Below are 26,127 nucleotides of genomic sequence, written 5' to 3'. Positions count from 1 at the left end.
TATTTTTGTGCATACTTCCCACACTTTCCTGTGTTTTGTGCAAATTCTACTGGAAAGAAAAAAAGAATAAATGGTGCATGAAAAAGCTTAACTTTTATTTAGTTTTTACTTTATCGCCTCTGAGCGTGGATTTACCGCTTTTTATGTTTCTCTGCCAAATAAAAGTAAACGCATGTGATATGACAGAGCGCCTCCACGCCAGCTCCTAGGCAGGATTGGTCCATGAGGCGCTTCCTGATTGGCTGACAGTGTGGGTCAAAGTTGACATCCTTGTTAGCGCTGACGTTGTCCAAAGCAGGAAAATGGCGGCGGGTGGATTAGCAGTGAAAGACATGGACTACACTGTGCCATCAGGACGCGAAAGACGGGGTGCCAGCATGCTTTCTTCACAGTCTGGGGGACTCGTAAGAAACGCGATGTTCGTTTTATCCGCCGCTTTGTTGCTGCACGTGGTTTCCGGAGACGGAAAGACTCTGGTCCTGCTGGACAGCCCGAACATCAGAGACACCCATTCAATCTTCTTCCGCAGCCTAGCAGGTAAGAAGATCAACTCTGTTTATTAGAAATATATAATTCTAGCACATTAGTGTATGTGTAGATATGTATTTATATCTTACTGCATATTTGGAGCTCGTGCATGAGCGTGCATGTGAACTTCCTGGTTTGAGTTCAGGATAATAGCAGGTCTGGAGTGCACAGTCCAGCACCTGGTTACAACTACTTCTCATGAATGCTTTGATTACCTTTTTTTAAAGTGGTACCTTTAAAAAAGAGGTTCAAGCCGCAGTATAGCCAAAATGCCACTCTTGGGCCCTTGGGCAAGGCCCTTAACACACTCTGCTCCAGGTGTGCTGCATTATGGCTGACCCTGTGCTCTATCCTCAGCTTTGTACCATCGCTGGGATATGCAAAAAAATAAAATAAAATGAATTTCACTGTGCTGTATTTTTTGAAAGGCAAAAAGTGCTTTACCTTTTCATATGTATTCATATGAGGTTAAAAAGCCATTTCTTTCTTTGGGTTCTGGCAATTAACCTCTTTTTTATTGGGTGCTACTTTTTTGTAACTCATTACAATATGAACCCATAAAAGCATCATTTGGTGAGTGTTTGTTGTCAGTTTTAACGTAATTACACAGAATAGTATTTTGTAATTCCCAGAACATTTCAGCAGCAGCGCTGACTTTGTTAACTAACATTAAATGTTTACCATGCGCTCTGGGAACATATGGAAATTTGAGTGTCCGTGCAGATTGGTTACGAGGCAGGTGTGTAGGAGTAAAGAATTGAAATCTTTTGATTTAACCCTGATAAGGCTGAAACTCCACTTGCAATCTACTGTTGTTAGTTGGGAATAAAGTAACTGAAAAATACACAAATGTTTGTCAGGGGAATGTGTCACTCAATCATAGAGAACGTGGAGAGTTAATAAAGGTGTGTGTGTGTGTGTGTATACATATATTACATACATATATATGCAACTCTTCTGTATTTTGTGCATCACACCAAGGGTTTAAAACCTTTATTTTGTTTATTAAAATATCCCAAATGCATGTTATTTCTGCAGTGGTGGACATTTGCTGTCCTTTGGCTTAGTTTTCACCCTGGGCTTCAGTATAGCAGCTTGCAGTATGTCTACAAAAATGATTATGCCTTCAACCCAAACCACAGCATGTTTGTCTTCTCAGAATTTCCTCGCTGCAGTCAGAGCACACTGGGGTTCACCTGGCACTGGTGTCAGATTGGGATTTTGATTTTTGATTTCTGTGGTTTTGCCTACTTAAACTGCACTGAGGTGGGGAAATGCCCCAAAGTTTGATTCAAACGGACTAAAATCTCAACTTGCCTTCCATAATACGTGAAAGTTGGTGTGGTAATTTGCTGGAAACATACCTGGTCAGAATCACATGTTAATCATTATCTCCCTTTTTCCCTCTCAGATCGCGGTTTTGATCTCACATTTAAGACTGCTGATGATCCCAGTCTCTCGCTGATCAAGTATGGACAGTTCCTCTATGACCATCTCATCATTTTTGCCCCATCTGTGGAAGGTAAAGATCAATTGAATGCACTTTAGTAATTCCCAAATGTGGTAGTGTAACTGGATTCAATCTGACTAATGCCTTTAATGTTTTAAGATTTTGGAGGAAACATCAATCTGGAGACAATCACAGCCTTCATTGATGGTGGTGGAAATGTTCTGGTTGCAGCTAGCTCCGATATCGGTGGGTCTTTCAAAACATTTCAGACAGTGAATGTAAATGGACTGGTGTTTTATTGTGGTATTTATTACACTCTTGATTATAATTTTCTCTTCCTATAGGTGACCCGATACGTGAGCTGGGCAGTGAATGTGGAATTGAGTTTGATGAGGAGAAAACTTCTGTCATTGACCATCATAACTATGACGTCTCTGATCCTGGGGAGGTGAGTGCATATAGGGGGATTTTTATTCAGTGTAAAAGGTCAAAAAGTGCTCCATATATACACACATACAAAATGTAATTGATTAAAAACCCTGCTGTTTGGGCATCGTCCTTAGAAGAAAACTGTACTTGAATTTAGAGTTCTAATAATCTGGGAGATTAATTATTAATCCTGAATTTATTTTGACTCATATACTCAAATCAATCACTGTTTAGATTACATAGATAGATTCATACCTAAATTGAAATTTAAAGGAACTGAAATTCTCAAAAATGACTGAAAACTCAGTAAAGCACAGTAAAAATATAAACTGAATAATCAGTGTAGGCTTTTTCCCCCACTCAGTGATCAGTTTTCAACTTTTCTGAATCTTAAGCCGGTTGTTAGTTGTTAGGGCACTTAGTACAAATTCACAGCATGAACACACTGGAACAAAATGCAGATGTGATAATTGCACTGACACTGGTACATTAGCACTACCTAGAGGTACTCCAGTAAACTAACATGACTATAGCATGTATATTTAGGGAAATGGTTTATTTGGTTTTTAATCTTTCTCTTTATCCTTTTTGGTTTATCTGTTTTTTAAAACCACAAAGCTTTGTAGTAGAATCAATGTATTTTTTTGTTATTTAGTTTAAATATAACCTGTAACTATAGCACGAAGTGCTCGTTCCAAATCTCACCACATGTCCACTGTGCGGATTTGGCTCGTGGTAGAACGGTTATTAGTACACAGATTAGACGCTGGCCAGATTTGATTAATTAAACTTAAATCTTGGCCAATGACATAGAACTTCTGTTCTGCTTTATAAGCGACTTAAATTTATTAAATTACTTTAGTTGCGTTCTCAGTTTGCTGTTTGCGTGTTTTGAATGTTTTTCCACTTGTTCCTGCAGCACACGCTGATTGTTGCAGGTCCAGAAAACCTCCTTAAGGCCCCCACTATTGTTGGCAAACCCACTGAGAACCCCGTCCTCTTCAAAGGTGTCGGGTAAGTGATCTTTGTCATTTTTAGCTATTAATTGTAAAATTGTATGTGTATGTGTGTGTATGTATATATAAAATACACACACACATACATACATACATACCTACCTTAAAATAATACTTTTCAAGTTTTTAATTCTATAATCGACATGGGCATGGACAAATATGAATGCTTTATGCAAATTTATAAATAGTAAAAAACATGAAGGCATGATGACAAAATATCTAAAACATTGTAAATTGTTATTTTTATGTTTTTTTTAAAATGATGATGAGTTTAAAGGTAAATCAGCAGAACACTAAACGGAACTTTTGCTATATTTCCACGTAGACAGTTAATGAGGTGATGCCAGAGAAACTTTCTTCTAACTTTCATATGGATTACACAATCAGTATTTGTTTTTGTTTATTTAAAAGTATTTGAATCCGTCTAAATGAGTTTAGACAATTGAACCTTTTATACATATATGCATTATGTCTTTGAGGCGAGTATTCACTAAGATTCAGGTTGTTTTATTTGTGTTTGTGAAGAGAGCTGACAGACACTGCAGAAGGTGCATCCTGTCTGTTCACTTTATTTACAAAAGCACAGCGTTACTCTCTTGTCTCCTTCATCTTTATTATGCATGTGATTGTGGATATATTGTAGTGATCTTTTATTTTACAGAATGGTGGCTGATCCTGATAACCCTCTTGTCCTGGACATCCTCACAGGCTCCTCCACTTCTTACTCCTATTTCCCTGACCGTCCTATTACACAAGTGAGTGTGTAGTATAATTTAGAGCTGTAGCTATCGATGACCGATTATTACAACAATTAATCAAGTAATCGGCTAAGAAGTACTTTTTCTTTGTTAAAGAACAATACTATACTAGTAACTTGTTTCCTTTTCAGAAAAAAAATTTTTATTGCTAAAATTGCATTTGTGTCAACCCAAAAAATAATTTGTGTGTGTATATATGTGTATCTATCTATATAAAATACATATAAATAATATAAGCGAACTGTACAATGTTTTCTTTGTTTTAGTTTCAAATTATCCCAAACGTTGTCTCTTTCTTAGGCCTGTATCCTAAGAAAGCCAGTTTCAGCCACATACAAAAAAGCCTAATTTCAGCTTTTTGTTTCTTGCAATTCTGACTTTATTTCTCAAAAACATCCGACATTTCTGGTGCCTCCACTGGTAGCCATTTTGATAGACTAAAGTTTTAAGCTGTTAAGCTGAGTTCTCTCCAGGGGCTTGGTTTCTAAAGAGGGGTGACGCTGCCTGATTAAATAAAAAAAAAACTTAATAAAGAAATAACTTGGAATTAGCCAAACTTTTTATTAAATGTGGCAGAAACAGGTTTTCCATAAAAATCTTTCCCTCACTGTTTTCTTCTCGTAACTCAATTATTTTCATTTAGGGTCCGAGTTAGGGTAAGCTGTGCATAAAGTAACCTCATATTCCTGTTCTTGCAAGACAAAAGACGTGATCTGCTATTGTAGCTAATCTACCTCATGTATAAACTGGTTATGTGAGCTCCTGGGCAGAGGTTTGGGGTAGGGGGATATTCCTATGAAAGTGTCCTGACTAAACTAAATATTTGTCTCAAATAAACTCTTTCTTTTACTTTAAAGTTTAAGCAGCAGTATTTCTTATATGGGATGCCTGAATTTACAGTTATACACAGTTATTATCCCCCACCCCCTGATATTCCACTTTTGTATTGCAGTACCCTCATGCAGTTGGGAAGAACACCCTCCTGATTGCTGGTCTGCAGGCAAGAAACAATGCTCGGGTGGTCTTCAGCGGATCTTTGCATTTCTTCAGTGATTCCTTCTTCAACTCCCCAGTGCAGAAAGCCACCCCAGGATCCCAGAGGTATGAAATCTCATTTTTTCATGTTACTGAATATTAGAAATGACAGGATACAAAAGGTCATTAAGTAATATTTTTCACATTGAGAAAGGGATCGCATGCATATAATTTTATGCCTGTATTATTATAAATTTGCGGGGGAGTGGTAGCTCGGTAGTTAAGGTGCTGGGTTACTGAACGAAAGGTTGGGGGTTCAAGCCCCGGTATCACGAAGCTGCCACTCTTGGGCCCTTGAGCAAGGCCCTTAACTCTCTGTACTCCAGGGGCACCGTATCATGGCTGACTCCAGCTTCTGAGCAAGGTGGGATACGCGAAGAACGAGTTTCACTGTGCTGTAATGTATGTGTGACACAGGCTATTCTTCTTCTTTTAATATCTAAAAAAAAAAAAAAAAGGGTGGTCATTTATTTTCTGTTGATGGACCATAAATAAAATGTAACGATCACTTTGAGCACATTGTTCACATAAGGACAAAACATCATATAAAAAGGTTTTCTTGAATTTTAACCAATTCTCTTTATTTTTTTTTTATTGATTTTTATTATTAGGCAATGCTTGTGGACATTGTGCATTCCCAGTATTTAAAATCAGGACTGAAAGCAGAATTTAAGACATTTCATGAACTTCTGATACTATATCCTGTAAAGTTGTCTTGAATTTTAGGTGCACTTTGGTTAATGTGATGTTTGTGATGCTTTAGATACTCGCAGACAGGGAATCAGGAGCTGGCTGAGGCTCTCTCCCGCTGGGTGTTTAAGGAGGCAGGTGTTCTCCGGGTTGGAGCTGTAACTCATCATAAAGTGGGTGAAAGTGCACCACCTGCAGCTTATACCATCACTGACCTGGTGGTAAGTTTTATTTCTAAAATAGTGCACACCCGTTTCTGACTTTCTGGTTCTCAGAAACAGTTTTCAGTGTTTTTATTTATATAATTGATTACAGGAATACAGCATCGTAATCGAAATGTTGTCTGAGGGCCGTTGGGTGCCATTTGACGGAGATGACATTCAGCTGGAGTTTGTCCGGATTGACCCCTTTGTCAGGACCTACCTCAAGAAAAATGGTATCTGTTTTGTCAAAATTTAGCCACAAGATCTGAAAATTAAAAAGCTATACAGTCTCACACTCTTTATTTAAATCTGCACAGGTGGCAAATACAGTGTCCAGTTTAAGCTGCCAGATGTGTACGGAGTGTTTCAGTTCAAAGTCGATTACAACAGACTGGGTTACACACATCTTTACTCCTCCACACAGGCAAGTGCACATGTGTTTTAATGCTGCTGTTTCTATTCCTGCACTGAACTCCTACTCTTGTTAATTCTGACTCTGTATTACAGGTGTCTGTGCGCCCGCTGGAGCACACTCAGTATGAGCGCTATATTCCCTCTGCTTATCCATACTACGCCAGTGTGTTTTCAATGATGGGTGGCTTGTTCTTCTTCAGCATTGTCTTTCTCCACATGAAAGAGAAGGAGAAGTCAGATTAAGTGGTATAGGGTTTTAGAATAAAATCAGATTGGGTTGAACAAGTCCTCTTTCACAAATCAGTGGTTGAGAACTGAACTGTGCCGGTGTAGGGTTTTTCCATGAGTCTGACATGCCACTACAACTTCACACAACGATTGTCAACCTGACTTTAAATGCTCTTTTGTACAAGTTGAGTTTCTTTTGTTTTTCTGTACGACATCTTCAGGCTGGATTGTCATTTTATTTAAATAAAGTGAGAGCGTCCCACAATGTACACTTAACTGCAGTTTCAATGACTAAATGCACTGATGTTTGTTCATGAAGCTTAAATTTTTTATGAATGATGTTAACATTCTGTAAAAAGGCCCATGATTATTAAAATGGTCCACCGTCCCTCAACTTAAAAAATTTTTTGTCTACTTTTATTGGGTTGTTTTTGTATTATTATTCTTTTTTTTAGGAAGAACATAAGTGGATGTGCATTTTTATGTTGCCCATATTAAAGCTCTGATTTTTGTTTGTACAATAATAATCACAATAACTGAGCTTCTAGGAAACAAAAAGCATGATGCCTGAATGTGTTAAGACGATGTGCTCTATGGTTGTAAAAGTTAAGATCATTTCACTGGATTGGGTTGCACAATAATGACTAAAAAGATAATCAACTGTTTGGCTCAATGTTTTATTGTTTATTGTAATTATTCCAAAAATGTGGTAATTATTGTAATACAGAAAATGATTTCACAATAATGCATATTCACAAGCAACATTGATAAGAATACTTGAGGCAAATATTATTGAGTAAAATCTGACTAAAATAGCCAAACTAGTTTAAGACGAAAGTGAACACAAGCAAGGTACACATGGCCTAGCAAACAACAGCTACAACGAGATCAAGAACTTTGAGCAAATAAAAGTAATTGAAAGCTTGGCCTTAGCAAAACAGTCTGAGCAGATACACAAGGTTTTAGAGACGTACCCGTGCCAATTGGAGTTTTGACATTGGACCGCTAAGTGTTTAAAGGCTCTGGCATTAAGAAGCAGGTGTTGGATCTGTGATGATCACAAATGTTGAGCTATTTTTTAAGTTGCTCAGTAGCTCCTAGTTTTATAACCACAAATGACTGTAAAAGACTGTAGAAAGATCATTACTCATAATCGTACACTCTAGTGCTAATGCTAGTTCTCTCTCCAGTGTTCTGTATTGTTTAAAGACTATTATCACACTCTTGATATCACCCAAATGAGGATGGGTTCCCCTTATGAGTCTGGTTTCTCTCAAGGTTTCTTCCTCATAACATCTAAGGGAGTTTTTCCTTGCCACAGTCACCATGGCTGCTCATCAGGGATAAATGCACACCATTCACCTTAAACTGGTATATTCTGTAAAGCTGCATTGACACAATGTCTGCTGTGAAAAGCGCTATAGAAATAAACTTGACTTGACAGGGTCTGATCTATACAAAATAAGAAGTAAGTAGTAATGGACTCGTGAGAATGGAATTGCTGTCAAATAAAACATTACACTGTCAATGCCTAACCTTGCAGTAACTGCTGCATTAAGTGTTAGCATTTTCTCTGATAGCCGATCAGCAGTTACAAAACTGTAAGCAGCAAAATTAACATTGAGTACAGAAGAAAACAAACCGCCAAACAAAAATACACCGAAACCAACGGTAACGTGACGAAAAACAGCATTTGTAAGCTCATTGCTCTTTTCAAAACAGTGGAGATTTTTCAACAATTTCAGCATTTTACTGTATTATAAAAATACACTGTGAAAGAATTGACACATTTTGAAGCTTAAATGAGATTGTCAACCACAAAGTGTAAATAAAAGAGGAGGACAAGGGTCAAATGATAAGGTCAAATTCTTCAGACTTATCTGTTTTCAATAAGAACATTTTGGAAGTCTTATCTCAATGATAATCTTTTTTATGATAATCTCATAATCTCTGATGTTTCTATTATTGTGAGTCGGGTGGTCATGTATACTGTCAACAAATGTGAACCGCTGCTGACTGAGTTTCATGGAAAATTGTTGCTCCATTGAGAGAATCCTGAGCAGCTGCATCACTGCCTGGCGTGTGAGTATATATATATATATATATATATATATATATATATATATATATATATATATATATATATATATATATACAGTGAGGAAAATAAGTATTTGAACACCCGGCTATTTTGCAAGTTCTCCCACTTAGAAATCATGGAGGGGTCTAAAATTGTCATCGTAGGTGCATGTCCACTGTGAGAGACATAATCTAAAAAAAAAATCCAGAAATCACAATGTATGATTTTTTAACTATTTATTTCTATGATACAGCTGCAAATAAGTATTTGAACACCTGAGAAAGTCAATGTTAATATTTGGTACAGTAGCCTTTGTTTGCAATTACAGAGGTCAAACGTTTCCTGCAGTTTTTCACCAGGTTTGCACACACTGCAGGAGGGATTTTGGCCCACTCCTCCACACAGATCTTCTCTAGATCAGTCAGGTTTCTGGCCTGTCGCTGAGAAACAAGGAGTTTGAAGATTCTCCAAAGATTCTCTATTGGGTTTAGGTCTGGAGACTGGCTAGGCCACGTCAGAACCTTGATATGCTTCTTACAGAGCCACTCCTTGGTTATCCTGGCTGTGTGCTTCAGGTCATTGTCATGTTGGAAGACCCAGCTTCGACCCATCTTCAATGCTCTAACTGAGGGAAGGAGGTTGTTCCCCAAAATCTCGCAATACATGGCCCCGGTCATCCTCTCCTTAATACAATGCAGTCGCCCTGTCCCATGTGCAGAAAACACCCCCAAAGCATGATGCTACCACCCCCATGCTTCACAGTAGGGATGGTGTTCTTGGGGTGGTACTCATCATTCTTCTTCCTCCAAACACGTTTAGTGGAATTATGACCCAAAAGTTCTATTTTGGTCTCATCTGACCACATGACTTTCTCCCATGACTCCTCTGGATCATCCAAATGGTCATTGGCAAACTTAAGACGTGCCTGGACATGTGCTGGTTTAAGCAGGGGAACCTTCTGTGCCATGCATGATTTCAAACCATGACGTCTTAGTGTATTACCAAAAGTAACCTTGGAAACGGTGGTCCCAGCTCTTTTCAGATCATTGACCAGCTCCTCCTGTGTAGTTCTGGGCGGATTTCTCACCTTCCTCAGGATCATTGAGACCCCACGAGGTGAGATCTTGCATGGAGCCCCAGTCCGAGGGAGATTGACAGTCATGTTTAGCTTCTTCCATTTTCTAATGATTGCTCCAACAGTGGACCTTTGTTCACCAAGCTGCTTGGCAATTTCCCCATAGCCCTTTCCAGCCTTGTGGAGGTGTACAATTTTGTCTCTAGTGTCTTTGGACAGCTCTTTGGTCTTGGCCATGTTAGTAGTTGGATTCTTACTGATTGTATGGGGTGAACAGGTGTCTTTATGCAGCTAACGACCTCAAACAGGTGCATGTAATTTAGGATAATAAATGTAGTGGAGGTGGACATTTTAAAGGCAGACTAACAGGTCTTTGAGGGTCAGAATTCTAGCTGATAGACAGGTGTTCAAATACTTATTTGCAGCTGTATCACACAAATAAACAGTTAAAAAATCATATATTGTGATTTCTGGATTTTTTTTTTAGATTATGTCTCTCACAGTGGACATGCACCTACGATGACAATTTCAGACCCCTCCATGATTTCTAAGTGGGAGAACTTGCAAAATAGCAGGGTGTTTAAATACTTATTTTCCTCACTGTATATATATATATATATATATATAGAGAGAGAGAGAGAGAGAGAGAGAGAGAGAGAGAGAGAGAGAGAGAGAATTTTTTATTATCATTATAATTATTATCAATCGCGAAAAACAATTATTCTATATAAACAGAATTATGGCGCATTAATACAAAGTTCACGGCTCTCAGCCAATTAGATCAAGAAATGTCCTGTTTAAAATAGACCTTTATTTTGACACTACATTAAATCCGTGTTTCTGCTCCTGACCCCAAAATGATTCATATCCGGTCAGTAAAATCAGTACATAAATTAAACAAAAGCTGTAAATGCGTCTGCAAACCGCACCCCAGTTTATCTATTAAAGCGCTTCTTCTGAATACTATTCGGGGTTGCTGATGTTATATTATTCAAGCGGCAGGCTGTAAGTGTGCTGACATGAGTGTGGGTCATGTGACGCTTAAGCCTGCTAGCTGAGGCCGAGCCCCGGAATCCGCCGGCTTTATTCTCAAAATTATTTACCGCTTATAAAGACACTTACACCGATACACTAACAGCAGAAACGCCGGCGGTTCCCTTCGCGACAAAACAAGGAGGCGTCAGCACATTTATTTTATTTATTATTTTTAGCTTGATCCTTAGCAAACGCGCTTTAGTCACTCATTATTTATTAAACAGTAATTTGTTTAGATAGTAAACTTTAGCTGACTCAATAAAAGCTATTTTCATACTAGGTAACAGCTACTGAGAGCTTCTAATCAGCTAATAATCAGCTAATAATCAGCAGATAATCAGCGAACCAGGCACCATGAGTAAAGAAAGGCTGGTTTAATATCCAGCTTTGAAAGCTAAGCTTGGTTTTCAGTAAGTTATGACTGTAATAGGAAGATTGTCGTTAGTTTTATGCACTTAGGCGACTATCGAAGTGATCCTGAAGTCAGAGCTTCCCGGTTTCCTGATCATACAGTGCAGCCAGGAGCGCTAGCAAACCCGCGGCGGCTAAACTTCCCCAGCCCCCTGACATCAGCTGACATCCTCGGGTGTGCTCCAGAGCAGAGCCAGCAAGCAGCCATGGATCAACTAAAAGTCAAAGACAGGATTCTCGAAAACATTTCCTTGTCTGTAAAGAAGGTAAGCGGCTTGTAGGCGAGTCTTTAGAGCAAACAGATATTTATTACCAGCCAGTGAGCGGTTTGTTTGGTTTTCACTGCCCCCGGATCTGTCAACACTTGGGCCTGGAAATCATGAGGAAAACAATCAGCGAAAACAGCCCCAGAACAGAGTTTGGTTATGATGCTGTATTATTATGTTTTATACTGCGGTATCAGCTCATTTTGGGTTGTATTCTACATGTCGTGCTCATGTGTCCTTTCAACTTAATTACTTAAATTTAATTATTTATACAATATAAAAATTACGATATTAAAACGAAGGGTTTTGGATCTACTTTCTGGATTGTTTACTCTCAGAACGCGCATGTGGTTTAGTTCCTCCTCGCACAGTTCTTGTACATAATCCGGACCCGTATTGACTGGGAATTGTGGGTCACGTGATCAATCAGGCGCTCGGGATTACTACTTTTTTAGATCTGACGAATTTCGTGTCTGTTGCCAAAGTTCAGCTTTAAACACTCAAAAACAAACAAACAAACAACACAAAAAGAAAATTCCAAACTTTCAGATCTGCGAGATAAAAGCTATGATTAACTGCGCCATTCAATTGCTTACTTGATTGATTCATTGATCTGATAAGGGTCACAGTGAATAAAGCCTTGCCTGGGAACACAGGGTATGAATCAGGCAGCTTTGAGCAAGGCCCTTAACCCTCTGTGCTTTAGGGGTGCTGTAACATGACGCATATCCCAGCTTCCTACATCGCTGGAATATTCGAAAAAATAACAATTTCCCAGTGGGATCAATAAAATATAAAAAAAAAAAAAAAAAAAAAAAATTAAGTAAAATAACTCTTTCTTAAATTTGAAGCAAGAACCCTTGAGCTGGGGGATGGCAGATCTGTGTGCATCAACATACCCTGAGTAGGATATAAAAGGACATAAAAAAAAACTCTGTGTGCATCAACATACCCTGAGTAGGATATAAAAGGACATAAAAAAAAAACACATGGAACATAGTTAAAATCTGAGGAACCTATTAAGTTTGTTTAGTCTCTGCCCTACACTTTTAATGCATTTAAAAACATACACAACAATGCCAGGGGTATATTTAAAATAAAATTTGTAAAAAGTTAGCGCAGTGTCACTGTGGCTTCGCACTCAGTGCCAGAAATAAGATTTGTTTTGCTTATGCATAAAACTGCTAAAGAATCCATAGCACTAGCTGCTAACCAGGAAGTGGTAACACTAGTGCTATGAATTCCTCATATCAAGGGAGTGAATGATCGAAGACTAGAATGAATTAAGACATTTGAAGTATTCTGAACTAAGTAGAGCGGTTATTAGTAGATCATTAGAAAATTAAAAACAGTATTACATGTAAAACAAACTCTCTTGCATGCATATCTGTATTACCCAAATGGGGTCTAAGAAATGTTTTTTATTTCAAATTTTATTTCATTTAATTTTCCATTTATTTATTTATTTTTTCATCAATGAAATTTGTGCCAATTTAATTACTCATTTATATAATTGATAAAAAAAACTTTCAATCAAATATTATTTTATATAATTTAACCAAGCAGGCATTGTATGTTAAATTGTTTTAAAAATGTAAACTGTTCAAATGTTGATCACTAGTATTAAACTGCATTAATAAAAATGTATATATGTGTATATATGTTTGTTAATTGTTTTCACTATGAGAGCTTTTTTTATTGTTGTAGTTGCAGAGTTACTTTGCAGCTTGTGAAGATGAGACACCAGCCATCAGGAACCATGACCGTGTTCTCCAGCGGTTATGTGAGCACCTAGACCACGCTTTGTTATATGGGTAGGGGTGTGTTTTGTAGGTTTGCATATATTTTCCAAATGAATAACAAATATTAACAAAATGTAAATATTTACTCTGTTTGCATTGTAGGCTGCAGGATATATCTTCAGGTTACTGGGTTCTTGTCTTACACTTTACGAGACGAGAAGCCGTCCGGCAGATTGACGAACTTCAGCACATAGCCACCAACCTAGGACGAAGTGAGACCCATTTCATCAACTCTGTATTTACAGATAGCCTTGGTCCAAATTACGCCAAAATATTTGCTGAAATGTTTGTTGACATTTGTTGATAAATTTTTTTCATATTTCTTTTGCTGGAATATAACCTGGATAATTTGTGTTTTTTTTATAGGTCGAGCATGGTTGTACCTGGCTCTCAGTGAAAGTTCGTTAGAAAGCTATCTTCGCCTTTTCCAGGAGAATCAAGCACTCTTGCATAAATATTACTTCAAGTAAGTGTGATGTATGACTATAGTGCAATGTGCAAGTCACTAAAACTTTAAGGGGCATACCTGATGATATATAAAATGCATAAATAGGCAAAGATGCATTTGATACTATTATAATTGACAGCTGTTCTAATACAGTGTGATTTTAGTTTGTAGGCCTGACAGGCAGAGAAACCACCTCAATCTATCAGAGGCCATGTCTTTCCTGGCCAGAGCCAGACTTTTTAATTTAATTTAATTTTTTTTATTTATTTAGACCTGTCTGGCACAGAGGCCATGCCTCTTTAGTTACACCTGACTGACACAGAGGCCCGCTTCCTTGTCTAGGCTTGGCTGACTCCGAGGCAGCGGCACTTTAATTACACTTGACTGGAACAGAGGCCATGCCTCCTTCAACTAGGTTTGGCTGGCACAGAGGCTACATGTTTTTAGCTAGTCATGTAGACCATGCATCCAGCTCTTAGACTGTTGTTCGTGCCTCCTTCTCTCACACAGACCGGCATAGTGGCCCGATTACCCTCATTTTCCTGACTGACTGTTTTTTGGCTTTCCTTTTCATAGAAACAATTCAAGATCTGGTCCTTCTTTTCCAGGAATGCCCTGGTTTGCAGTCATGACCATCTCACTTTGTTTCTGACACTCGTTTCGGGACTGGAGTTCATCCGCTTTGACCTTGAACTGGTATGTCCTTTTGCTGTTCTGCCCAATCCTAAATTAAACTGTGCCAAAATGTTTTTCACAAATATGCAATTTAAATAAAGGGGAAAAAAAAGCAACAAGCTGTTTGGGGTGGATAAATGCTAAATGTATCATACTCCACTGCTTGCTCAGTCCTGTATTTTGGTTGCCTAGTAACTTAGCTGACTAAAATAATCTAGTTAAAACTATTGAAGTGCATTAGTAAGGGCAGTGCAGAAGTATCCTCTTCTAATAAGTTTCTAAAGTCCACATTGTGTTTGAGACCTCACTATAAAATCAATGTCAATGAGCAAAGTTTCAGTGTTGGTGTTCCATCCTCACAGCTCACTGAAATTTGTTACAAATTTTTGTTCGATATATTATCCTTAAGAGGTCTGTTACAGGATGGTTTGTTTGAGAGTTTTCTGTAGCAGCTTATTTTTGTTTAGTTTCATCAGTGTTTCCACATGTGTGTTCCTGTTTTTGAAATCATTGACTGCCAGTTAATGGTTTAAGCCACCTAAGAAAGAAATTGTTTTACCCAATGCCCAATCGCCCCTCAGCTCTTGTATGTTGCAGCAAACAGTGGGAATGGGACTGAGTACTGTGCTCTGTAGTTACGTTGCACTGTGGTGCATAGATCCATAAGAACCGTCACTGAAGCATAGGTTATTTCTCTTTCTGGCTGCTGAATGTATCTGTGCCCCAGATGTCTATAAATAAGAATAATATCCTGAAGACACCAAGTTCTTGTCCCAGCATGTGGGCTAGTGAGACTTTATAAAAAGCAGTCATTTAATAGTTATGATGCATGTTTATTAATTCTAGGTTTCTTTTAATCAACTTTTTATCCACCTCAAATATTTTCCCTGCTTTTAGGATGTTCCATACCTGGATGTGGCCCCTTACATGCCTGACTACTACAAACCACAGAATCTTTTGGATTTTGAGGAGAGATTGCCCAGCTCTGATAGCTTGTCTTTGCACTCATTCAACTCCAATAACCTTGAGTGGGATGACAGTGCCATCGCCCCCTCAAGTGAGGGTAAGCTTTTTATATAGCTGTTTTTTTCTTCTCTTTAACCTTTTTTTTTTCTTCTTTTTATTCTTAAATATTTTTTAGGACTTTAATGTTTTTATGTCTCTCATTAGATTGATTATTCTAACACACATATTACATATTTTCTTTTATCAGTTTCAGATTAAATTGAATATTCCTCATGTAGTATCTGCTTTCACCTCATATTGCACACATTCATATTCATATACATATTTATTTATTTATTTATTTATTTTTTGTTGTTCCTAACCCCTTTTCTATCTGGTCATTTTTTTCTGCCTAATGTTGCATCTTATCCCTCCTTTTTTTAGATTATGATTTTGGTGACATCTTCCCTGTGTTGCAGTCTATGCCAAGTGCAGACTGGGAAGGTGGGATTTGGTTATTTCCCACAACCATCATGTCTTCTTCCTTTTGAGTTCCCACATCAAAATCTCACACCATCTTGCATGCCCATTTTCACACGGACAAGGACGCATGTCTATAGCTTTGTATTGTCCTTGATTATAGGACCTATATAAAACTGCTTGGATTTTAACCTTGCTTTTTTGCTGACTTGAACGCAGTCTGGTACTGGTTGCTACTTTTTCAAGACCTCTACCAAACATGAAGCAAAATATGATTGCATTGATACTGTGTATTTAATCATAACAGGTGTAGAGGACGTATTAATATGATGTTTAAGGGAAAGGGTAGTTGGGTGCTTGGCACTAAGCTAAATGATTGAACAGAGAAATAATTTGAGATGCTTGAACTTGCCTTGCCTGGTGTCTGCTTCTCCTTCCTGTATATAGCAGTGCTGCGTGTGTGTCAGTTATGCATGTTTGAGGCCTGGGTTGAACCAGTTGTCTTAAGGATGAGGACACATTTTTAGAGCTTGCAACAATCAAATAAACCCTAATTTCCTCTTTCTTTTTTATTAACTGATAACTTGGTCCAAATGGTCAAAAAGCAGTACAAAACTTTGACAATAATCAAAAAAAATTGTTAAAAAATAGGGAATCTTTTTGTTCTTAATAATTAATATAATATATTTATTCACATACAATAAATTCTCTTGATCACAATTGCTAAAGCTGAATATTTCTTATTTCATAATTCATTCTGCTGAATGCTTATTTCAGAGTGGTTGAACCCAGGCCTGTACCATTATACTATTGCAAAAACGTGTACTGTGTGTACCTCTTTCTGTGTGTGTTTGCCTGGTGAAATTCAACAGCAGTGTTTCCAAACGCACTTTCAAGCTCTATTGCTGCTGGAGTAATAGAAGTGCTATTGCTGCTTAATATTCATAGTTAACTTGTGTATTCTTCAATGTGTTTTGTTTCTCTCCCTGGCAGAAGGAGATCTAACTGACCCAGTCAGTGGTCCTCGCTCTACAGCCTCAGATCCCCAAACAGTCATTAGTGACTCTGTGGTCAAAACATCAGCAGCTCCAGTCAGAAGCACGTCTCTGTCACGCAGCCCCACGTTTCGCTACAACCCTTTCAACGAAGACTCCGACACGAACACATCAGCAGATGCTACACCTGTACACTCAGCCAGAAGCCGTGATATTCCTGCTGGGGAGGAGAGCACTAGCACAGACTTGGAGGTTATTAGGTGTGTGGCAGTTTTACTGACTGGTTTTTTTTTTTTGGTGTTTGGGAAGTTGCACACCAAGCTGATGCTGAAGTTCTTCATTTTTTTCAAATTCTCTGACTTGCAGATAGTCTTTTTTTTGTAATGCTATTGGAAATCAGATTCTAGTCTACTGAAGAGCACAGCGAAGATGTACAGTAAAAACTAAATTTTATTCCATGTACAATGATCAGTATCTATGCATAAATACTGTTCTTGAATTGCTGTTTGCAAAGTCTAGTAAGCACTTATAGTCTGTTTAAAGCCTCTGCTTGGACATTTAGTTGTAAGAAAAAAAGCAGATGAGTAGAAGTTGTGCTATGTCTGGTTTTTCTCCTTTTTTGCTATTATGAATTGCCAATCAGAAAATTCTTGCTGTGAATCCATATGCTGGTTCACTAATGCCAGTGGTGCAAGATGCACTATACAACGCTGTGTATTGGGCAACAGCTGCTGCACTACTGCATCTGTTGTTCATTGATGTCAGGGTGTAAATTCCTTTATTGTATTTATTATCTATAGAACTAATTTACACCTTGTAATTCTGAATGAGAAAAATCAATGTTTATGTTCTTATGGTTAATCCAGCTTGAAATGTATGTTATGCTGAAAGTGAATTGAATAATCATTTATTATTATTTTTTTAAATTCATGCTAGGATGGTCAGAAGAAGGAAACCAGGTAAGAAACGCCGGGGAAGGGGATCAACCGACTCTGTGAGCAGTGGCCAGAGCGTGCCCTCCCCAGAACAATTAGAAACGGAGGAAAACCTTCAGATCAATAATGCAAGGATGAATCCAGAGGATGGAGCTGTTGAGGGTAGCAATCGCTCTCTGGTTGCACTGGATGGCTCAGCACGATCGGCCATGGGGAACGGCCAGGACCAGGAACCAGTGGCCCTACTAAGGCTCCCTGAAATGTCGGACACTTCCATGGACAATGTAGGCCAGCCACTCCGGGATGTAATGGACAGGTTAAACGGGGCTCTGGATAGAAAGAGCTGGGAAAGACAAGAAGAAGAGGCAGACGATGGTGTGTTTGCCATTAGTTCGTCCACATCTTCACTTCAGCATCAGCCCTTTCGGGAGGACTCAGGCGGGGAGCCTCCCGATCCAGATTCACACTCACCCCTCGTGGTCTCGGCAGCTCCAGCACACTTCTACTGCTTTACCTCCCACGGTGCAGATGCTGCTGCCGAGAGTGGTAGCCACCATGACTCTGCAGGGAATGGCCAGTCGCAGACTGCTTATGGTGGCAATGAAGATGAGAAAAAAGGAGAAACAGCAGAGCAGGATGCATCCTCCAAAATAGATGAGAAAGAGAGGGAAGATGTTGAGGTGGAGCAACCCAATGGTCCTGCTCAGAATAAATATGAAGAAGAGGGAGTGGGAGACGATTCTGGTCCAGCAGAGAGTTCCCATCCTGCAGAATTTAGGTCAGAGGAATGGCAGCAGCTATTGTTTCATACCATTTTGGTTGTTTTACCGAGAGAGAAAGTTCAAATTAAATTAAATCTATTTTTATTTTTCAGGGTTGATAATAATCACCTTTTATTACTTATGATCCATGTCTTCCGGGAGAATGAAGAGCAACTCTTTAAGGTATGTTTAAAATATCTTAAGTCTTTCCTTCTAATGAAATATAGATGGCACCCCAGCTTATTTTTTATTGCTTATCAAGATCATATCCAGATAGATATTAATTGATTTGTTCAATTTCTATAAATTTTTTTATCAGATGGTGAGAATGAGTACAGGCCACATGGAGGGGGACCTGCAGCCTCTCTTTCTTCTGCTAACAGACTGTTACATTTACCTGTTGCGGAAGGGTAAGCATTATCCACAACCCAATGAAACCGACCATCACTGTGCTCACATTTAATGAATTAAAACACTATGCTTTATTCTAAAATGTTGTTTGACTTTTTTCAGGAGCAGCAGACAAGCCGTATAATGTAGAAGAAGCTGTGTCTTACAGTGAACTAGACTACATATCTGTGAGTTAATATCTGTTATCTAATACGGGAACACTTAATTTCTTTTGAGCCAGACTTGCACATAACATTCACAAGGATGAGTATTTCAAATGTATTATTAGTAGTAATATAATTTGGTTTTGTTCCTCAGGTGGGTTTGGATCAGCAGACAGTCACTCTGGTGTGCACCAACAGGAGACGGCAGTTTCTTTTGGATACTGCAGATTGTTCACTCACTATGTTAGTTTGTATTATGTGTTATTTCATGTATCCATTCATTTTTCTTCTTTATTGTTGTAAATAATGATGGTAAAATACCAACAATAAGCCTAAATGAAAATAATGGTCACTGATGCAGAGCAGTCCATTCAATACAGGTCAATCTGCACGTGCCTGCACTAGTGGCGGTTACATACATGTATATTATAAAATTTATACATTACGGTAGTGGAAATTGCTCTATTTTGCTCAATTATGTATACACTACCCCATAATGATCACCATTCTTTAAAACTCCTTAATGGGTTGGGCCATGTCTCGATATTAAAAGTAACGAAGGGGGGGTCATCGGAACGCATGTCTATTGTAACTTGGCGGACTACCTGTACTAGATTTAAGCACTACTGAAGTAAAATGAAAACTGATGGTTTGTCGAAACAAATTCCTGTTAGGTTTCATCATTCAACCCCTTCTCTTACAACATTGTAGCTGGTTCCTCAGCATGCTGAAATCTGCAATGATGAATGGCTGTAGTGAGCTACCTTTACCTGCTATCCTGACTGATGCTACCATGGAGAAGCTGGCTCTGACTAAGTTTGTGTGCCAGGAGTTGCAGTGTGAGGTATGGGAGCATATACATATACTATTAAAATATACAATATTTCTATGCAAAACATACTGGATTAGGTATGTTACATTAGTAGCAAAGTGTACATTAGGGAAACGTAGCATACCTTATTGAAAACATAGCAATTCTTCTGCCTTGTACTACTACAAAATAGCACTTAAACACATTTTGTAATAATAGTATATATTACGATGATGATATAATACTTTTCCTAATTATAATGAGCATGTTGTGCATGCGTGCGTGCGTGCGTGTGTGTGTGCAGGTGTCTGAGGTTAGTATTCGTCTTTATTCCCTCATTCACTGGGAAGACCCCATGGATGTGGGTTTGGGCACTCCCACCTCTCCGTCAGGCTCAGGGAAATCCAGTAGCACTAAGGAGGGGCCACTTCTGTATCGAGCAGGGACTTCATACCTGGGGAAGGAGCTGTGGAAGAGTTGTTATGTTGTGCTCAGGTACAGCAGCAAGGGCCTTTTCAAGATAAAATGTCCACATGACACTATTGTTAAAGCCAAATATCTGTGTTTAAACATGCTTGATGTTGGTCTGATCAGCAGTGGCATCCTCTTCCTGTATGCTGAAAGGACCGATGTTACGCCATTGATGTCAATTACCATGGGGTAAGAATGTGTACCTGAGTCAGCAAGTTTTTCCAGACCCATGTTCCAGAGCCCTCAATTATTAAACTGGATTAGTAATGTTGATCTATGTGGATGTATGTGTTTCCTGCAGGGGTGAGCACTGCGGAGGCTGCAGACGCTCCAATAGCACAGAGAGGCCACATGCATTCCAGGTGATCCTGACAGCACGTTCTCCTCTGGAGCTGAGTGCTGAAAATGAGCAAGACATGGCAGAATGGATGCAGCTCATTTGTCAGGCTGTGTCTAAAGGAGTAAGTGTAGTCTTGGATTGCACCCACTATTTGCTGTAGGTTTTTGTTTATTTGTTAATTTAATTAATTAATTAATTAATTGTAATGCAGATGGTCCCTGAGTCACGACGGTTTGACAAGTTCTTTTTAACCTACAATGATTATAGCAATCTGACAAAGTTGTACAAATATTTAAAGTTTTGCGCGGCAGGTATGTTTCGCCCTCCATTTGTGAACCGCCGCTCGTCCGTGCACTCTCACATACATGTATATACCGTGTAGTTTGTACAGTACGGTACTGTAAATTGCTCTGTTTTGCTAAAGTTTAAGAATGGTGATCAGTATGGGGTTGTATACTGTAATTTGTTAAAAATTTAAGACGTTTGGTCATGTCTCGACTTGCGGTATTTATAAGTTGCCATTAGGTCATTGGAACTCCTCTCCCTCGTAAGTCAGGGACAACCTGTATTGCCCAACTCATTTTATTTATTTTTTTATTTTTTTATTTTTATTTTAAGTGGACTGCATAAGTTGCAATATTTATTTGTCACATGACACGTGGGTTTACCCATTAACTGTCTACTTTCTGCAGAAAAACCACTTTGCATTCTTACCTCACTTTTATATGTTTTTTTTATACAAAGATATATTTCTTTTGTCTCTCAGGTGATTCCACAGGGATCAGCGCCAACTCCATGTATCCCATGCTGCCTCGTTCTGACCGACAAAAAGTTGTTGACATGTCATCAGGATTGCCAAACCATTTTTTTCCGTTCGCTTGGTGCAGCTGAGATCAGTGACATCACGGCTGTCTGCCTTGAGGAGGATAAAGAATATTGTGTTATTGTAAGAGAGAACAGGATATGCACACCAGCTCCTCAATAATTAAATCTCACTAGAGCTTTTAATGCAAATAAATTAGACACTTGGTCGTACTTCTGAGTCCAACGTGTAATCATGCATGTTATTTATTAGGCAAGTTTGGACGCATAACCATTTTTAATTGATGTCTTACTTTATATTTGTTTCTTTATGTAGGAATTTGCAGCTGACCGATCTCAGTTCCTCCCTCCGTGGGTTCTTTATTTTAGTGGCCGTAGGGAGCGGGATCGACTCTTGGAGGAACTTGATTCTGTGTGGAAATCTGTTTTTCAGGTAATAGTTTCTGCCATTGCTAGCATACATACTACTTAAAAAGTCCTCCAAAATATTTTATTACAAAAGTTTAGGCATTAAAAGGCTTAAATTCTCTGTTCTAGGTCTTAAATAATTGTAAATAGATCTTAAATAATTGTAAACAGGTCTTGGCGTTACATGGACATCGGAAAAAATGATTTCTAATGCTAATTGAAATGCTCCTGTAGCACTTTAGAACGTTTTTGTTTGTTAGTTTTCATTGTGTTGTAGTTCTTTCTTTCACCAATCCAAATATAATTTGCTGTGTTACGACTACAAATGAGACCAATATGCAACTGCCAATCAGCTTTCTGTTATTGGCGAAAATCTCTCTTGGACTGTACCACAGATGTAAAACAGATATTATTTTTCAGCTATGGAAAGTGCAAGTTTAGTGATACTTGGCTAACAACATATTTGTGTGTGTTTTTGATGTTGTGATGTAGGTCTTAAAAAGGTCTTAAAAGTCTCAAAACACAAAGCAAAAGCCTCTTTTTTTGACTTTTCTCAGTTCTTTTGCATTAGGGAGAAACCAAAGAAATACCGAAGTACTGTAGATAGACAGCATAGGACTCAAAGTCCCAGATTGCGTTGCTATGGCATGAGTCGGTTGCACACAAGTTTTTGCAACAAGCTTTGATCGGCAGGTAGATAGGTCTGTGAGATGACTTGCATGATTACGTTGGTTGTGGTGTTGTAGATTTGAAACTTATCTGTAGAAGCAGGTAGTTGAATGGCATTACGGGTAATGAGCGCTACAGACACCGAAAGTGAAAATAGACCAATCTGTAGATAAAAGAAATGTCAAGGTTGGAAAAAAAATCTATTCTGAATTTAATTGCAAAATAAAGCTTGAAGATTGTAGTAAATATCGATATTAATATACAACCTTATTCAGTTAATTTTTTTCCTTTAACTTAATATTTTGAAATCAAGTTCTTTGGACAATGTAATATTTCAGCAAGTTCTTTTGTAATGAATGTATTCTTTTATGTATTGGGGTTTTTTTTTTCTAAGTCTTTTCCTTTCCTCTGTTGCTCAGGTCTCTCTGGCTCGTAAGGAAATATCAGACGAGCTGGTGCAGAAGAGGTGTAGGGAAGCCCTGGAGCTGATGAGAAGTGCCTGGCAGAGGAGTGACAGTCTGCACAGAGGGAGGTGTCAGAGAGAGCCATGGTGCTGAGAGCATGACTGACAGACAGGCAGGAATAGACTGGTGGCAGGCACTTGACTCATCTTTGTGCTATTAATATCGGTATAAACAGCAGGCTGAGAGGACATAAACACATTTTAGCAAATTGCACATATATTTGAGTTGTAGTATATTAAGCCCCTAGATAAATGGGCAGAATCATAAGAATGAGCTGTTACCACTGTGCATGAGCTTATTGGATTTTCATGAATGACATCCATTTGTAGCCAAACACTTCATCACAAATGTACAGTTTGTGTAAAGTGTACAAAGTATACAAAGTGCTTAGTTATTGTTACATTTCTCCTTGTAAAGCTCTTTTTATTAAATACCTCACTAAAAACCCCTTTTATTTTTGCAAAGGTACTTGCTGGTAGACTTCAATGAATGGATTACTGTATTGACTGTTTCTGAAATGTAGTAACAGTTATTTTCTGGCTGCTAAAAGTAGATTTCTGTTGACGCCGAATGTATTGGCAGCCCCACCTGCATATTCGGCAACGCACAAAGAGAACATGAAGGGAGCAGGTTATCATTTAAAGAGGATGTTTTGACCGAATGCAAGATTGTGCACATGTTTTATTCTACATTAACTTTACTAGTATTATATGTCATGATTTTACTAATGGGATGAATGTATCTGCTGTGGGACAGAGAATCCATCAGCCTGGATGAAGCTTTTTGCTTATGTTGTCTGTGTTTCCTGTAACGCCACCATTTGTCATTTGTTTCAAGACTCGTTCTGAGGAACGAAAGACAAGAAAGACAAAACCCTTTTGTATGAGTCTTTGTCCCAGTTTTCATAGTGCAACATCCTGCTAACGCACACAAAGATACGTCATAATACGGACTGTAATGCAGTAAACCTATTAGCTTTGTAAGTGCATCAGTCCATTTTAGGCCTAATTCCTTATTGAAAAGTGTAGCCGTGTAATCTTTCAATATTTATTGACAGGTTATTTTGTTTGTTTTGAAAGAAAGTGTTCAAAGATCAGTCTGTGAAACTGCTTTCAATCTGCCAGAGGAGTTTGCTTGACTTTTACACAAACCACTTTATGTTGGACCTACATTTGTTCCATCTATAAAAAGCAAATGGCATATATGCTTGGACATATTTTGCATTCGACACACGTGTGCAGTTATGCTTACATTTTTTATTTTACATTGTTAATGCTTCCCTAACATTATTTTTTTAAAGTCAATTTTAAACATTTTCCTTTTTTAAATTGAATAGCCATTCCATAATTCTACCTTTACTATTTTGATTGCACTCTGGAAATTGTTCTAGTGGGTGGTTTGTAAAATGTAGGGTTGTGTGTGCACTTTTGAGGATTTTCCACAGGCTGTTATGGCTTGATGACATGATGAAGTAAGTTCTAGAACCTCAGGTTTCATGAAGTTTGTCTAAATTCAATGTAAATTGTGGATTGGAGTTGGAATGGTGAAATTGTATAAAGGTTTTTTATTTTATTTTATTGTTTGTAAAGTATATGTACATATTTTCTTTGTATTTGGTTGCTTGTCTTATTTGTATGCTTTGCCATTGTTAATAAGATAATCCAGTCTGTCCTAATACTTGATTTTAAATACTCTAAATGCTGCATGTTATTTTGTTTTGTTTGGATTTTTTTATAATGTTCTTTCAGTAACACTTTTTTTGTAAATGGAAAATAAACAAATACATCTTATCGTAAGACTCTTTAATGAAAACCAGAAGTGCTTAGTTCAGTTATATTGAAGATTTGACATGCAAATGTTAGGCACCCTGACACTGTATTTAATAAACTTTATTATCAGTATATTAAAAATTTTAAGATTGATATGCACTCATACTTATTGCAGTACATTGCTTGACAATGCATTGCAACAGTGTTATTGTTGATACAATACTATCACTACTATCTGTGGGTAATTTTTAAAGATTGACCGCTAAATTGAGGCACTAAATAATGCCATCTTTACTTCATTTCTGGCCTTTTTCACTAAAGACAACTTTGACTTTGACACAAACATTGTTGTGACATAAATATTCCTGTTTTGTTTATCAGTAAACAATGAGAAACCACTACAATGTGTTCGGTTCTCACACAGTGAGATTATGAAAATTAGATTTCTGTATAATATTGTATAATATGCACAATCACTAATGTCAAGACTTATTTTCTAAATCTATAATAAAGGATTCGGATAAATATGTCTTGTGTTGGACATTAAATGAAGTGGTTAAAAAAAAATGTAGTTTTATAAAAAAACCTTTGCATGAAGGGGGATAGTTTTACTGCAGCTTTCTAAAGTACATCAACTAGGCATAACATTATAGCATTATAGCTTTATGACCAGTGAGTGAATAACACTGATTATCTCATCATCATGCCATCTTTCAGTGGGTGGGATATATTGGGCAGCAAGTTAAAATTTTGTCCTTAAAGTTGAGGTGTTGGAAGCAGGAAAAATGGGCAAGCATAAGGATTTGAGTTTGTTAAGGGCTAAATTGTGATGGCTAGACGACTGGGTCAGAGCATCTCCAAAACTGCAGCTCTTGTGGGATGTTTACGGTCTGCAGTGGTCGGTATCTAATCAAAAGTGGTACAAGGAAGGAACAGTGGTGAACTGGCAACACGGCGGCAAGGCTCATTGATGCACGTGGGGAGCAAAGGCTGGTCCGTGTGGTCCGATCCAACAAATTGCGGAGGAAGTTAATGCTTTTAATGCTCGATGAATCAGGACTGTTTTGGAAGCAAAAGAGGGACCAACACAATATTACACAGGTGGCCATAATGTTATGCCCGATCAGTGTAGATATTACCGGTATTTCAGGCATAGACAT

General features: G+C 38.1%; 2 protein-coding genes across 5 annotated transcripts; both read left to right on the top strand.

The window, feature by feature from the left end:
* Nucleotides 1-189: 189 nt before the first annotated feature.
* ddost (dolichyl-diphosphooligosaccharide--protein glycosyltransferase subunit (non-catalytic)) lies at nucleotides 190-7,412 on the top strand. The gene is made up of 11 exons (XM_083569573.1): nucleotides 190-537; nucleotides 1,940-2,050; nucleotides 2,138-2,224; nucleotides 2,323-2,426; nucleotides 3,327-3,421; nucleotides 4,085-4,178; nucleotides 5,134-5,282; nucleotides 5,980-6,127; nucleotides 6,222-6,342; nucleotides 6,427-6,533; nucleotides 6,617-7,412. Exons 1-11 carry the CDS (start codon nucleotides 303-305, stop codon nucleotides 6,764-6,766), a joined length of 1,401 nt encoding a protein of 466 aa, XP_083425699.1. The 5' UTR covers nucleotides 190-302; the 3' UTR covers nucleotides 6,767-7,412.
* A 3,328-nt stretch (nucleotides 7,413-10,740) lies between these two features.
* On the top strand, nucleotides 10,741-25,492 carry plekhm2 (pleckstrin homology domain containing, family M (with RUN domain) member 2). Of its 4 annotated transcripts, XM_083570606.1 has the most exons (21): nucleotides 10,741-10,777; nucleotides 11,401-11,618; nucleotides 13,326-13,432; nucleotides 13,523-13,632; nucleotides 13,787-13,886; nucleotides 14,477-14,564; nucleotides 15,441-15,606; nucleotides 15,933-15,992; nucleotides 16,962-17,223; nucleotides 17,900-18,676; nucleotides 18,773-18,842; nucleotides 18,979-19,069; nucleotides 19,173-19,237; nucleotides 19,368-19,456; nucleotides 19,925-20,057; nucleotides 20,329-20,519; nucleotides 20,619-20,684; nucleotides 20,797-20,956; nucleotides 21,602-21,781; nucleotides 21,974-22,090; nucleotides 23,154-25,492. In XM_083570606.1, exons 2-21 carry the CDS (start codon nucleotides 11,559-11,561, stop codon nucleotides 23,289-23,291), a joined length of 3,030 nt encoding a protein of 1,009 aa, XP_083426732.1. In that variant the 5' UTR covers nucleotides 10,741-10,777; nucleotides 11,401-11,558; the 3' UTR covers nucleotides 23,292-25,492. The 4 variants fall into 4 exon arrangements, with proteins under 4 accessions (XP_083426732.1, XP_083426733.1, XP_083426730.1 ...); XM_083570607.1 differs by lacking the exon at nucleotides 15,933-15,992 and having other exon boundaries at nucleotides 10,749-10,777; XM_083570604.1 differs by lacking the exon at nucleotides 10,741-10,777 and having other exon boundaries at nucleotides 10,781-11,618.
* The last annotated feature ends 635 nt before the right edge of the window (nucleotides 25,493-26,127 follow it).

The sequence above is a fragment of the Silurus aristotelis genome (assembly GCF_946808225.1).
Source record: "Silurus aristotelis genome assembly, chromosome: 19".
NCBI lineage: Eukaryota > Metazoa > Chordata > Actinopteri > Siluriformes > Siluridae > Silurus > Silurus aristotelis.
This window is presented reverse-complemented; position numbering and strand designations above follow the sequence as displayed.

Excerpts from the sequence above, each read along its gene's own strand:
- ddost (XM_083569573.1), top strand. The coding sequence starts at position 303 with ATGGCGGCGGGTGGATTAGCAGTGAAAGACATGGACTACACTGTGCCA. Across the intron at positions 2,225-2,322 it reads TGCAGCTAGCTCCGATATCG|GTGACCCGATACGTGAGCTG; the intron begins GTGGGTCTTTCA and ends CTCTTCCTATAG. Across the intron at positions 6,128-6,221 it reads ATACCATCACTGACCTGGTG|GAATACAGCATCGTAATCGA; the intron begins GTAAGTTTTATT and ends AATTGATTACAG.
- plekhm2 (XM_083570604.1), top strand. The coding sequence starts at position 11,391 with ATGCACTTAGGCGACTATCGAAGTGATCCTGAAGTCAGAGCTTCCCGG. Across the intron at positions 17,224-17,899 it reads ACAGACTTGGAGGTTATTAG|GATGGTCAGAAGAAGGAAAC; the intron begins GTGTGTGGCAGT and ends AATTCATGCTAG. Across the intron at positions 20,520-20,618 it reads AGTTGTTATGTTGTGCTCAG|CAGTGGCATCCTCTTCCTGT; the intron begins GTACAGCAGCAA and ends TGGTCTGATCAG.